Source organism: Schistocerca serialis, chromosome 10 (genome assembly GCF_023864345.2).
Source record: "Schistocerca serialis cubense isolate TAMUIC-IGC-003099 chromosome 10, iqSchSeri2.2, whole genome shotgun sequence".
NCBI lineage: Eukaryota > Metazoa > Arthropoda > Insecta > Orthoptera > Acrididae > Schistocerca > Schistocerca serialis.
In genome coordinates this window covers 167,552,989-167,568,698 of record NC_064647.1, presented here as the reverse complement: position 1 = coordinate 167,568,698, position 15,710 = coordinate 167,552,989, and the positions used below count along the sequence as shown (strand labels likewise).

Below are 15,710 nucleotides of genomic sequence, written 5' to 3'. Positions count from 1 at the left end.
CTGGGAATTTCGCACAGATAGCTTCCTGCAAATCTTGGTTGCTGTGACTGACCTGAATATCATTTAATTTTGCTTGTTTGTTTTTAAACTCTATTAACTGAGACTTTTCCATGTTTAATTTTAACCTGCTTAAATCAGACTAGGTATCTATTTTTTCTAAAGTATTTAATACAGTTTGGGGAATTTGGTCAGTATTGTTACTTTCAATGATTACAGATGTGTCTTCTTCAGTTAAAACTGAGTGACACTCAATATTACGTGGTAGATCATTTATGTAAAACAGAATCAGAATGGGACCTAAGACAGGATCTTGGGGAACTCCATGTGAAATGGTTTTACATTTTGAAGTATAAGTTGTTCGCTCTGATTATAAAAGCACTCTTTGTCTTCAGTTGGTTAGATAAGACTTCAACCATTCTAATACCATGGCCCTAATTCCACACTTTTCCAGTTTACAGAGTAGCAAGGAATGGTTCACACTACCAAAAGTCTTTGCTAGCTCGCAGAAAATTACTCTGGTATGCAGTGAGTGATCTAGAGAGTAGCTAATTTTATCTACAGAACGGTTTACTGCAGACACTGTGCTTTTACCTTTTTGGAACCCTTACTGATTTTTTGAGATTATTTTAAATTTTTCTATGAAATTTTGAATTTGTATGGTGACTACCTTTCCAAATATTTTTGATAGTGATGGAAGAAGAGAAATTGGGCAATTGTTTCCCATATGTTCTTTTGCGCATTTTTTTGAATAGTGGCTTAACTACTGCGTATTTCAGTGTGTCTAGAAAATAACCTTCTTGAAGGGGCTGGTTAACTATTGTAGATAGTGACTGTGCACTTATTTTAGAGACTCATTTTTAACACTGTTGCTGGTATCCTATCCCATCCTGCCGATGTTTTACTTTTAACGATAGTATCATATTTTCTATATCTTTTATATTAGTTTTGGTAAATATACTGAAAAGTCCACCTGCAAATTACTCAATGGTAAAGAAATCTTTCTTATCTGTGTAATGTTCTACATTGATGTTTGAGGTGTTTACATTTAAATAGAATTCGTTAAATAATTTAGAAGTTTTGAGCAGGATTTACAATAGTTTTATCCTTTATCTTGATTTCAGAAATATCATGCCCTCTAGTTGTAGCACCTGTTTCAGCTTTGTTCACTTTGATTTATTTTCACTGTCCAAAATAAATCTATTATTTCCCAGTTCGTTTGCTGTCTTTAAAAATTTTTTTGTAATTTTTTTACACAGGTAACAAAATCAGCCTTTTTGTTATGTTTTTGTTCCCTATGTAGCCCTCTATTTCTTGCACTAGAGGTTTTTACTCCTTCAGTAATCCATTTTGCTTTATTTCCTACTTTTTTATGATGTAAAGTAAGGAGGAAAGTTTCATTAAAAATGTGTAGGAACTTTTCTAAGAAAGTAGGAAAATTTTCAGAACATGAAATGCTGTGATCTATAGCCCACTCCACCCTAGTTAATCAGTTATCGAATAAGTTCATATTTTGTTTGTTGAACTGGTGTTTGATGGTATACATTTTTTGAGCAAAGTTTTATGTTGTTTGTAACTCCATAAACAGAGGACAATGATTAGAAAGTCCTAAATCTAAACAAAATGTATTTGCTTTATTGTAAGTATAATTTGTTAAAATATTATCTATACATGTTGCAGGCATTTTGTTTACTCAAGTGAAATCAGTGGCATTAGCACTGAAACCCAATATTTGGATCATGTCATTGAATTTTGTTGAATTATTGGCTTCACTGGCTAGATCGATGTTGAAATCAGCAGTTATTATGACTCTTTTCTTGGTTTTTTTTTTTGATATTTTTGCAATAGACACTGGAATTTAGACAAAAATGTTTCATTTTTTCTGCATCTGGAATTCTATATGCAGATAAAATTACAAATTTTTGCCCTAAATCTAGGCAGCAGCTTTCAAATATACATTCTTTACTAAGGGAATCGAAATCGAATGTTGCTCTATATTCCATTGATCTTTCCACAAGTATGCACGATCCCCCTATGTAAAATTACTTCTACAAAAGATGCTGGTAACATAAAAATTATCAATGTTATTTAAGAGTTTGATACTTTCCTTTATAAGCAGATAACAAATCAAAGAAAATAATGAAGATATTCCTAACCAACTCATACTATTACGTAAATTTATGCTAAGTGGTACCAGACTGGAATAACAGGCAGTTTTATTATTGCACAATTAATTAATCATTAATTTCACAAATAACAATTAGCTTAGAGCTGCTATTTGCATATACAGGGATGAAGATTTGTCGAAGTTCGATACAGATTTTCTTTTATACATTTGTTGATGACTGGATATGAATGTTCTACCATTAATAATTGATTCTGTATTACTTAAATAACATCCGTGCCAAACCTACCCATGATACAAAAATGTCACTTCTTCCAGTCACCGCTGCAACCGGCTGCTAGCAGTCGCCATTTAGATCTTGTTTGTGGCGGTATGTGATTGCACGCAGCATTGCTGTGTGATTGCAAAGTTTCAGTAAGGTAGCCCAGTTTCCACAGTTTTGATCATATGGGCAAATTAGAAGAAGCAATGATTTCATTTTGTCGATACAAAGTGCCAGTGGTACTTAGTTTTAATGTATGTCATTGGAAACATACTCTTCAGTTTTATGGCCAGTATTCTGCAGTTGGCACACAGGAGGAGATCACAGTAAGGTGTCTTCCCCCCTCCCCGTCTTTCCATCCCCTGTGTGAGTACACTGCCCACAGCTAAAATTTGTACATGCCTGGAGCAGTAACCATAGAATGAAACCTTCTTGTAGAAATAGTAGACAGCCAATCAGGTGCAAATTGGAAGGTTTATTAAAGCCCCTTTGGCATAGTTTCAATGTTTATAATAATGGTTGGAAAATATAGAAAACTGGCACTTGCCTACAAAAGTGTATGTCCACTTGCACCTGATTGGCAGCTGAATATGTTTAAACTTACAAGCTCTGCAACAGGTACTAAACAAATTGCAGGGATAATTTGAATGTTCTTTAAGTTAAATGAATTAAATACACTAAAATGAAAAGAATAAGGCAGGAGGGACAAAAACAACAAAGATGTAATGGTGTTAGTTGATATGAACGAGAACTGAAACCATACTCAGACTTTCTTTGTCACTCATATGATTTCTAAATACCACTATATGAGGTTTTTCCATGGAGCGTGTGGGGACAGTTTCACACGGGGAGCAGGGGGTGGGATGGAATGAGGAATGGTATCAGTGGAGAACAGCTCCATAATCTACCACATGATACGTCACATACCCCATTGGACAACCTCATGCAGTGGTGTTCATAAATCATATGAGGATACATCATTGGCAGTGGGAGTCTGAGTTTACTTAGGAGGTATGTTCAGATAGCCTAATGCTGGAAGTGACTGGTCCACAAATATTTGATTTTCATGACAAATTCTACACAAAGACTATTGACACTGGCATGCTAAAATTGATGCCAATTTATACGTTTAAGACTTAGCTAATGTAACACAACCAGATCTCAAGGCAAAAACAGGCAGTGCCTCTGATAATGGAGTAAGTTGTGCACAGTATCAGTTCCTATAAATTCTCCAACTAACAAAATTCATTCTCTCCTTCCACATACCAGGTTCAAATACAAAAAGGTCTGTGTAAGATCTGAACAAAGTTCACCTCCAGATAATCTTACAGTTTCAGAACCTGATCATGAAATGTGGGGAACACGGGTTCAAATCAAGGTCTGGCACAGACTGTTAATTGTCTTGACATATACATTTGTTGTGAGAAGACTTATTTTGTCTGTGCTTCTTGTACTCTGTGTTTCATCTGTACTTAACTCATTTTCTTTGATTCAGGTGGAGTCTGAACCACTTGTGCCTGCTAACCGAGAGATCGAGTTCATATCTGTTAAAGAAGAACCTTCAGTAAGTAGTAAAATTTACTTATCATTACATCCTAATATGTTATCTGCAAGCTGCTGTGCTCAACATGATTGATTGGATGTAATACCAAGATAATTCCTTTGAAAAGGATGCATTCCTTTGAAAAGGATGCGTTTTATTTCCTTCTTTCTTCTCACCCTGTTCTTCATCTGTAATGACCTTGTTATTGATGGTGTGTGAAATTCTAAATTGCCTCTCTTTCATCTCTTGAACTTGTTTTATCTGGAATGATGATACAGAAAGAACAATATGTGAAATCTTAAAAGTGGGACTGATCCTTTCTCAGTAAATCACCTAACTTAGAAAAAACACAGTTTATTCAGTTCTGTACATGCCAACATATGTAGTCATAAGTACTAGTATAGAGGAAAGGAAAAATGTAAAACTTAATGTTCAGAACTACTTTGTGCGCATGTTAATGAGAATTTTAATTGTAAAACATATATTATAGATCTTCTTGTACAAATAAGGAGCAGCCAATCAGTTGCAAGCTGGAAGATTTATTAATGCTCCTTTACCATGGTTTATAAAAATGGCTCCTTCATAAGGAAAATATGGATTACATATTGTGGTGGAGGTACTTCTAAATACACCAGAAAGACATCTTCAAATATAAAATTTCACCTCCATATTAAATTAAAACATGGGTTGTTGTCATATGGCTCTTCCTCACCAATGTACAGCTAGTGCACAGATATGAACTGAAGGAGTTTTAAGAAACCTTCCAATTTGCAATTGATTAACTGTTTACTGTTTTTACTAGAAGATCTATATAATATATGATTTACAGTTCAAGTTCTCATTAGTATGCACGCAAATCAGCTAGCACACTAGTTGTGCATTGGTGAGGAAGTACCATATGGCAACAATCACGTTGCGCGTGTTTTAATATAATATGGAGGTGAAATTTTATATTTGGCGATGCTTTTTGGCTGTGTTTTGATGTACCTCTGCCACAACATGTAATCCAGTTTTCTATATTTTCCTTATGAAGAAACCATTATTATAAACATTGAAACTATGCCAAAGGGTCTTTAATAAACCTTCCAATTTGCACCTGATTGGCTGTCTACTATTTCTACAAGAAGGTTTCATTCTATGGTTACTGCTCCAGGCATGTACAAATTTTAAAATATTATAGATCTAAAATGCTTGAATGCAGAAACATTTCCTCAGTGCATAGCTGCTCATTTTGCTGATGTAAACATTAGAAAATTAGCTTACTTCATATACTTCCATTTGTTCTATCTAATGGAGTAACATTTTGCTACAGTCCACACATAAATACAAAGTGTTCATTGCACAGAAATGTTATGTAAGGATAAAATCTGGCGCTCATCCCAAAATTTCATGTAGGGAACCATTTAGATGATTAAGCATACTAATGTCAGCCTCACAATACATTTACTCTCTTGTGCAGTTAATTGTGAAGAAATGAGGCACAATTTAAAAATAATAGTAGCATCCATAAACACAACACTGGAAGCAAAAATAACCCTCTCTATCCACACCTTAAACCTACTCTTGCCAGCAAAGAGTGAACTATGCAGTGTAAAATTGTTGGACTACCTACATTGGGAAAAAAGCTGCTGACAGATACTGAACATTGTAATAACAAACAACTCATTTCTTTAGGATAATTCCTCCTCCTCCACAGATGAATTTCTGCACAAATATTATATGTACTGTATATTTCGGCAAATAAGACAACCTTCAGACGAGACTAAGTATAAATTTTTGTCAAAGATATATAGTTTTACCATATGCCCGCCCTATCAGATGATCCCCAAACTATCAGTGGCCTATAAATTTAGTTTAGAATGGTGGTCATCTGGATAATAATAAGCACACTGATTATGGTAATGATCTTGAGTATTTATAAAAGCATCATATTGGGTATTCATTTTTTTGGACATACCCGTCCTGTCCTACTAAACACTTGGTACTGTTGGACATGTCATGGCATCACGGGTTTGGTTCCTGGCTGGGTTGGGGGATTTTTCCACTTGGGGACTGGATGTTTGTGGTGTTCTCATCATTTAATCATAATTCGTGAAATTAGCGAGATTGAACTGAATAAAGATTGGTAATTTATACAGGCGCTGATAACTGCGCAGTTGAATGCCCCACAAATCAATCATCATCATCATCATCATCACATCATGAAGCAAAAGCCTCCTTTAGCATTGTTATGGTTTTGCCTCTCAAATATACAGCTATTAAGTATTATAATATGTTGTATTGTGTGTTCAAACAGTTTGTGAAATTTGTGAAGTGTGTGCTTAATGATGGAAACAACAAAAAGAAGGAAATATGAAGCAATGTTCAAGTTAAAGATCATAAAACAGGCTAAAGAATAAAACAACTGTGCTGCAGCAAGGGCATTCAATATAAAAGAGAAGATGGCTAGAGATTGATGAAAGAATGAAAATGCTATTAAAAATGCCAATGAAAAAATGTTAGCTTGCTGGCCAAGTAAAATAGCATTGCAGAATGGCTATAAAAACAGACGCAGAATTGTGATGTTGTTATAAGAAATATGATTAGAGCTTATGCACTGAAGTTGGCATGAGCCAATCCATAGCACGCCAAAGAATTTTAAGCAACTTTAGGTTGATGCAATCATTTCACAAACATAAAAAAATCTGGTAATATAGCAGGAAACAGAAGCTGCATAAAAATTGCAGAAAGATCTTGACCTTAAAGCTATGAGTTTTCATAAGCTTGTTATTCATATGAGGCAAAAGTACAATTTTCCACTGTCTCATATTGGAAATATGGATGAAACACCAATGAACCCAGTGTGAAAAACAATAGGGCTATGGAAACAAAAGGTGTAAAAACTGTTAAAGTCAGAAGTACAGACCATGGAAAGACCAGGTTTACATTAGCATTAATGTGCATCACAGATGGAACAATGTTAAAATCTACGGTAGTTTTCAAGCAGAAAACCATTTCTAAAATAAAATTTCTGCCAGGCATTTTTGTACATTTTTACAAGAAGGGTTGGACGGATGAGAATGTTGTAAAATTGTGGAGTGTGACATATGTTATTGAGTCACATAACTGATAATACCAAAAATCACATAGCACTTAGCAATTAAGATTTCTGTCAAATTGAGTGGTTTGACTTCGATGCTACAACCCACAGACATCTCTATGAGTAAACCATTTAAAACCCACATGCGTGAACAATGGAAAAATTGGATGATGATGGCAAAAATTCACGTAATAAAGGTGGAGCTATGTGGGATGCATCACTTGACGTTTTATGTGTAATTTTGTGATCAGATCATGAGAAAAAGTGAATGTGCAAACAGTGACCAAATACTTCAAGAAGGGGGGTTTCCAATGCTACCAATGATACTGAGGACGATTTATTATGGGATACTGATGATGAAGCTGAAATCGATTCACAAGGTGCAGAATGGGACCCATATGACAAGCTTCTCAACAAAGTGAGGATACACTTGTGGAACTGCTTTCCTTAGATGATGATCGTGAGGATTCTGCAGTGTTTTAAATGCATTGGGGAGTGATTTATTTTATTTTGTAATGGTTTTAATTTCTATAAATTTCAGTCTATGTTTTATATCTGTGTATAAGAATACTCTAATTTTGAGCTCCTTTTTTATGCTTCAACAGTTGTCTTATCTGCTGAAGCATATGGTATGTGTGTGTATTACATTTGTCAGATTTTGTTGTAGATAAACATTAGAAAAAAATAGTTAATTAAATGACCAACATGTACCTATGTTTTAACATAGAAATTGTATGTTGCTTATAAACCTACGGTCAAATTCCGCATAATCTGCATAATACCTCTGGAAACCAGTGTGTAATGCATGGTAAAGCCTAATTGTTGTATATGTATTGACTATGCCTCTGCTATGTTGTTGACTCATCTCCCACAATGACCTACTGTAACGTTTGCGCCAGTGTAGTGCCGGATGAATAATCAACGAAAGGATAACGTTCTACGAGTCGGGGCGTGGAATGTCAGAAGTTTGAACGTGGTATGGAAACTAGAAAATCTGAAAAGGGAAATGCAAAGGCTCAATCTAGATATAGTAGGGGTCAGTGAAGTGAAGTGGAAGGAAGACAAGGATTTCTGGTCAGATGAGTATCAGGTAATATCAACAGCAGCAGAAAATGGTATAACAGGTGTAGGATTCGTTATGAATGGGAAGGTAGGGCAGAGAGTGTGTTACTGTGAACAGTTGAGTGACCGGGTTGTTCTAATCAGAATCGACAGCAGACCAACACCGACAACGATAGTTCAGGTATACATGCCGACGTCGCAAGCTGAAGATGAACAGATAGAGAAAGTGTATGAGGATATTGAAAGGGTAATGCAGTATGTAAAGGGGACGAAAATCTAATAGTCATGGGCAACTGGAATGCAGTTGTAGGGGAAGGAGTAGAAGAAAAGGTTACAGGAGAATATGGGCTTGGGACAAGGAATGAAAGAGGAGAAAGACTAATTGAGTTCTGTAACAAGTTTAAGCTAGTAATAGCAAATACCCTGTTCAAGAACCACAAGAGGAGGAGGTATACTTGGAAAAGGCCGTGAGATACGGGAAGATTTCGATTAGATTACATCATGGTCAGACAGAGATTTCGAAATCAGATACTGGATTGTAAGGCGTACCCAGGAGCAGATATAGACTCAGATCACAATATAGTAGTGATGAAGAGTAGGCTGAAGTTCAAGACATTAGTCAGGAAGAATCAATACGCAAAGAAGTGGGATACGGAAGTACTAAGGAATGACAAGATACGTTTGAAGTTCTCTAACGCTATAGATACAGCAATAAGGAATAGCACAGTAGGCAGTACAGTTGAAGAGGAATGGACATCTCTAAAAAGGGCCATCACAGAAGTTGGGAAGGAAAACACAGGTACAAAGAAGGTAGCTGCGAAGAAACCATGGGTAACAGAAGAAATACTTCAGTTGATTGATGAAAGGAGGAAGTACAAACATGTTCCGGGAAAATCAGGAATACAGAAATACAATTCGCTGAGGAATGAAATAAATAGGAAGTGCAGGGAAGCTAAGACAAAATGACTGAAGGAAAAATGTGAAGACATCGAAAAAGATATGATTGTCGGAAGGACAGACTCAGCATACAGGAAAGTCAAAATGACTTTTGGTGACATTAAAAGCAACGGTGGTAACATTAAGAATGCAACGGGAATTACACTGTTAAATGCAGAGGAGAGAGCAGATAGGTGGAAAGAATACATTGAAAGCCTCTATGAGGGTGAAGATTTGTCTGATGTGATAGAAGAAGAAACAGGAGTCGATTTAGAAGAGATAGCGGATCCAGTATTAGAATCGAAATTTAAAAGAGCTTTGGACGACTTACGGTCAAATAAGGCAGAAGGAATAGATAACATTCCATCAGAATTTCTAAAATCATTGGGGGAAGTGGCAGCAAAACGACTATTCACATTGGTGTGTAGAATATATGAGTCTGGTGACATACCATCTGACTTTCGGAAAAGCATCATCCACACAATTCCGAAGACGGCGAGAGCTGACAAGTGCGAGAATTATTGCACAACCAGCTTAACAGCTCATGCATCGAAGCTGCTTACAAGAATAATATACAGAAGAATGGAAAAGAAAATTGAGAATGCGCTAGGTGATGATCAGTTTGGCTTTAGGAAAAGTAAAGGGATGAGAGAGGCAATTCTGACGTTACGGCTAATAATGGAAGCAAGGCTAAAGAAAAATCAAGACACTTTCATAGGATTTGTCGACCTGGAAAAAGCGTTCAACAATATAAAATGGTGCAAGCTGTTCGAGATTCTGAAAAAAGTAGGGGTAAGCTGTAGGGAGAGACGGGTCATATACAATATGTACAACAACCAAGAGGGAATAATAAGAGTGGTTGATCAAGAACGAAGTGCTCGTATTAAGAAGGGTGTAAGACAAGGCTGTAGCCTTTCGCCCCTACTCTTCAATCTGTACATCGAGGAAGCAATAATGGAAATAAAAGAAAGGTTCAGGAGTGGAATAAAAATACAAGGTGAAAGGATATAAATGATACGATTCGCTGATGACATTGCTATCCTGAGTGAAAGTGAAGAAGAATTAAGTGATCTGCTGAACGGAATGAACAGTCTAATGAGAACACAGTATGGTTTGAGAGTAAATTGGAGAAAGACGAAGGTAATGAGAAGTAGTAGAAATGAGAACAGCGAGAAACTTAACATCAGGATTGATGGTCATGAAGTCATTGAAGTTAAGGAATTCTGCTACCTAGGCAGTAAAATAACCAATGACGGATGGAGCAAGGAGGACATCAAAAGCAGACTCGCTATGGCAAAAAAGGCATTTCTGGCCAAGAGAAGTCTACTAGTATCAAATACCGGCCTTAATTTGAGGAAGAAATTTCTGAGGATGTACGTCTGGAGTACAGCATTGTATGGTAGTGAAACATGGACTGTGGGAAAACCGGAAGAGAAGAGAATTGAAGCATTTGAGATGTGGTGCTATAGACGAATGTTGAAAATTAGGTGGACTGATAAGGTAAGGAATGAGGAGGTTCTACGCAGAATCGGAGAGGAAAGGAATATGTGGAAAACACTGATAAGGAGAAGGGACAGGATGATAGGACATCTGCTACGACATGAGGGAATGACTTCCATGATACTAGAGGGAGCTGTAGAGGGCAAAAACTGTAGAGGAAGACAGAGATCGGAATACATCAAGCAAATAATTGAGGACGTAGGTTGCAAGTGCTACTCTGAGATGAAGAGGTTAGCACAGGAAAGGAATTCGTGGCGGGCCGCATCAAACCAGTCAGTAGACTGACGACCAAAAAAAAAAAAAAGTGCCGGGCAACTGCACAAATAAATAATCAGGATACAGAAATGTAGAACTCAGGTGTAACTGAATACAAATATCACTCCCTGAAACAGGTAATTTCCAATAACTAAGTCAGCAACCTGACATGCTACGAGTCTCTGATAGTTCCTCGATTACAAGTCTGTACCTACCAAGTTATCTACCGAGACAACTTCGTGTAGCTCCACTGTACTGGTGGTGATACAGCTCACCGACAACTGCTGCAGGTGGTAGCTCGCAGGCTTCTTAGGGTGGACTCCAACTGTGAACTGATCGTGCTGTGAACTGACTGTAGAGGCTGCAGAACTGGTATTGTCATGAGTATGAATTACACTTAAGCCATGTGACTGGCTACTACTGATTGGGTTGATGAGCTGCTCGCTCATTGGCTCATGGCATGGTAGGGGATATGCTTCTGTGGAAGGAGTGGTAAAGTAGTTCTGTTGGCTGTAGTGCCCTGTCAAGGCAGCTGTTACTGTTAGCCTTGCTGAAAGGCCATCATGTGTGATACAACGAGTCATTAAGTGCTGTACAAAGGAATGTCATCTGGCAGGCACCATGGGAAAGGAAGTGAAGCACCTTTGCACCTTTGACCTTGGAACTGTGAGTGGAGTGACGGCTGCCGGCTGCTCAGTTGTTGGTCGTCTGGTCGTCATAATAGGTCACTGCCACTGGGCAGTGAAATGGTGGAGCATCCCCTCCTCTGCAGGATTGTGAGAAAACAGCAACTGGAATTGGAAAGGGTTGCGAACTGGGAACAGACTGAAGAAACTGATGCATGTCAGTAGGTTAGCAGTGGAAGAGGGCAGAGGCAACACCCACTTTGTCCCACCTACAACACTGATGGGAAGTCGAAGGTGTGGGCAGATTTCTCCTGTAGCATGGTATGTCCTTGACAAAAAAGAACCAGAAAGAGAGCAGAATCAGAGATAGGCATCTACAAAAAGGACACTGGGTGGGGGCTGGAGACAGACGTAGAAAGCTGCCAGCAGGTCTGTTTGAGATGCCTCGGTAGAGGTGCACTCAGTCAACTGCATCGAACGATGAAGGATCGCTTGGCACGAAGTGCACAACAGAGTACGACATGATGGGGTGGAGTAGGCTGTCCAGTGTAGATTTGCCAAAGCACCTGGATGGTGGGGAACACCTGTGGGTTGTCCTGAGTATGGGTACCCAGTGGAAGAATCCAGAATTATCATCAAAATTGTATCCCAAAGAGGCCCTTTGGAGTGCTATGGGAAACTATCCCTTTGCACCAGCAGTTCCGGCCTAGGTGCTGAAATAGGTAGTGGGTCACGACGTCAGCCACATCAGAGATCTGGATAGGAGCACTCGGATCAGGGACAAAGAAATGTAAATGCTGGAAAAGATCGAGGCCCAAAATGTTAGTTGATGTGCACAAGTGCGTGACAAGAAACTGTGGCAGTGTGTTGACTGAATTGTACTGTATGTGCGCATGGCAACAACCAGAAGTGTCACTTAGTGGTTATTTTAGTTTTTGAAAGTATGAGAAGAGAAAAATTATGGAGAACCAATTAAAGCATAAATATTCACATTAATAATAGACTTGGAAGATCCAGTATCTATTGGAAATTTAACAATATGTCCATCAGTGTCCAATTCACAAAAATCATGTCACCAAAACATTCGAGAACTGAGATCACATTATTTTGAACAGAATTGACTGGAGAACAAATAGTTTTTGTCATTATCAGCATGATGTGTAAGAGAATTTATAGTAGAACAAATGTTCTGAGTAGTACAGAGCTTACACCTTATTTTAATGCTTACACAGAGCATTGGACTTGTTCAAAAGCACACACCACTGATAAGCATTCATTTAATGATGGATTGCCCAAGTGGAGGGGGTTGTTTGAAGCCCTAAGTCCAGAATGTGAACAGTAACAATTCTCTGAGCACTGAATAATCTACCTAAGGCAGGGCATTGTTAAGATTTTCACATACAGTCTGACAGTTAAACGTTAGTCTTTCCAAGGAGGCAAACCATTCAGAATAGGATTGTCCAGATTGCTTGCGGTGGACAAGAAAAATGCACACTTTGTTACTTCACCATAAGGTCTATAAGCAGCAAAATATTGATCCGAATGGGTCCAAACAGCAAGTCCACTGGCCCCATCCCGGGTCAGATGGAAGGAACACAGGCGGAGGATGCTGAACATCTAGGTTGTGCGCAACTTGTCCTCTGAGTGCTGTAGCAGCCGGCCCTGAACAACTACCAGTGCGTCCAGCATAGTCTGCAGGGACAGGAAGAGATTAAACACGGGAATGAGAAGCCCACAAGTTCCGCCATCTACTAGGGGGGACCCAAAAGTAACCGGAATCGTAATGCTGCTCATCATGTACTTGTAGTAGCAGGTTGCGCCGCCAGAGGGTTGTAGTAGGAGCTCTTCTGAGTCATTCTGCCATGCGGCACCACCCAACAGTGAGAAGTGTGGTTTCTTTGGCAGTTCTTTGAGTGTGCGTACAGTGCAGACGTGACAAGAGGAAATGGCTAGTTCTTACGAAAAACATGCGGCAGTGAAGTTTTGTTTCTTGCTCGGCAAGAACGCAGCAGAAACTGTTGCGATGATTCAGACAGCCTACAAAGACCATGCTCTTAGTAAAATGCAAGTGTAAGAATGGTTTTCTCGGTTTAAAAAGGGAGAAATGGTGGTTGAAGATCAGCCCCATTCCGGTCGACCTTCAACTGCTTGAAGCGAAGACAACATCGACAAAATCCGTGATCTCATCAGTGAAGACCGACGCAGGACAATCGACCAACTCAAGAACTTCTCCGGGTTGTCCTGGAGCTCAATTCAGCGCGTCTTGACCGTCGATTTGGGGATGCGAAGAGTGGCAGCAGAATTTGTGCCGAAGCTTGTTACCGGAGATCAAAGGGATCATTGCGTTCAAGCCTGTCTCGAAATGAAGGACGCGTTCAAAGATGAAGGACGCGTTCAAAGATGATCCACATTTTTTCAACAAAATCATTACAGGTGATGAGTCATGGTGCTATGGGTATGATCCAGAAAGTAAACAACAGTCATCACAATGGAAGTCACCTGGCTCACCTAAACCAAAAAAACCTCGACAAGTGAAATCGAATGTGTAAACAATGTTGATCTGTTTTTTGACATCAAAGGGATCGTACACTCTGAATTTGTCCCTGAAAACCAGACAGTTAACCAACAATTCTATTTGGAGGTTGTTGTTGCTGTTGTGGTCTTCAGTCCTGAGACTGGTTTGATGCAGCTCTCCATGCTACTCTATCCTGTGCAAGCTTTTTCATCTCCCAGTACCTACTGCAACCTACATCCTTCTGAATCTGCTTAGTGTATTGATCTCTTGGTCTCCCTCTACGATTTTTACCCTTCACGCTGCCCTCCAATGCTAAATTTGTGATCCCTTGATGCCTCAAAACATGTCCTACCAACCGATCCCTTCTTCTAGTCAAGTTGTGCCACAACCTTCTCTTCTCCCCAATCCTATTCAATACCTCCTCATTAGTTACGTGATCTACCCACCTTATCTTCAGCATTCTTCTGTAGCACCACATTTCGAAAGCTTCTATTCTCTTCTTGTCCAAACTGGTTATCGTCCATGTTTCACTTGGAGGTTATGAAATGGATTTGCTGAAGTTTGTTGTGAAAACGTCCAGCTTTGTGGGATTATGGCGTGTGGTTCCTGCATCATGACCACGCTCCCGCGCACACGGCTCTCAGCGTTGGCCAGTTTTTGGCCTCAACGATGACGACTACCTTGACCCATGTGCCCTATTTGCTGGATTTAGCACGCCTGGACTTCTTCCTATTCCCGAGGATGAAAAGAGAGTTGAGAGGGAAGGGTTTTGCAGATGTGGGAGACATAAAATGCAATGTCATGAATGTGCTAGCAGGTATCAAAGAGGATGAATTTAAAAGGTGCTTTGAACATTGGAATGAACGTTTGGACAAGTGTATTAATGCTAATGGAGAGTACTTCGAAGGAGATTAAGGTTGTATTTAAAAACAATAAAGTATATGCTTTCTAGAAAGAAATTCCGGTTATTTTTGGGTCCCCTCTTGTAGAATATTACACACACAATAAGAATTCGTAGTCTAGAATGTGCAATGAATGGCTGAAGGAGAGCAAAACACCGTCCAGAATTCCAGTACAAGGCCACAATGGAAATGGTGAAATCACCTACAAAATACTCAGAGTTCCGAGCAAGTCCACTGAACTGCAGTTGTGCCACAAAAGGAAACAGAAAGTACCATGAGGGAAGTAGCCACAACATCTGTGCAGATCACTTGAAAACAGTCAAGAAAATGTTCAATTCCTGAACAAGTACCAGAGAACTGGAGGCTTCGAACCGTAGTACCGAGTAGGCTAAAATGTGTTTAGGCTTTGACTCAGTACTCACTACACCACTGTCGTATATGTGTTGACTATTCGATTGTGCCACTGATTTGTTGTTGAATCATCTGTCAAAATGACCAACTGCACCAGTGTAGTGTCAGAGACAGCTACACAAATAAGCAATCCAAGTATAGGAGCTGCATTTATTGCATTTATTAGAACACACAAATGGAATGTAGAACCCTGGTATAACTGAATGCAAATAGCACTTCCTGGAACATGTAACTTCCAAAAACTAAGTCCGCAACCTGACATACTTTCAAGTCTAATGGTTTCTCTTACAAGTCTGTATCTACCAGATTACCTTCTGAGATGAATTTCTCGAGATCGACTATACTGGAGGTCATATCACTCACAGACAACTGTCATAGATGGTAGCTTGCTGGCTACTTCGCGTGGACTCCAACTATTGAATTACGTCAATCCATGTTACTGGCTGCTGTGGTTGTGATGACGAGCTGCTCTCTTGTTGGCTCTCCAAGTAGTGGAT

At 39.0% G+C, this 15,710-nt stretch overlaps 1 protein-coding gene across 5 annotated transcripts in view; it reads left to right on the top strand.

Annotated features, from left to right (window-relative positions):
- The window catches only part of LOC126425291 (zinc finger protein 501-like), a 438,372-nt gene that overhangs the window by 30,481 nt on the left and 392,181 nt on the right, over window positions 1–15,710 (top strand). For all 5 annotated transcript variants that reach the window (XM_050088262.1, XM_050088264.1, XM_050088263.1 and 2 more), the window contains exon 3: window positions 3,880–3,948. In XM_050088262.1, coding sequence (XP_049944219.1) covers window positions 3,880–3,948 — 69 coding nt within the window. The remainder of the gene's footprint in view (window positions 1–3,879; window positions 3,949–15,710) is intronic.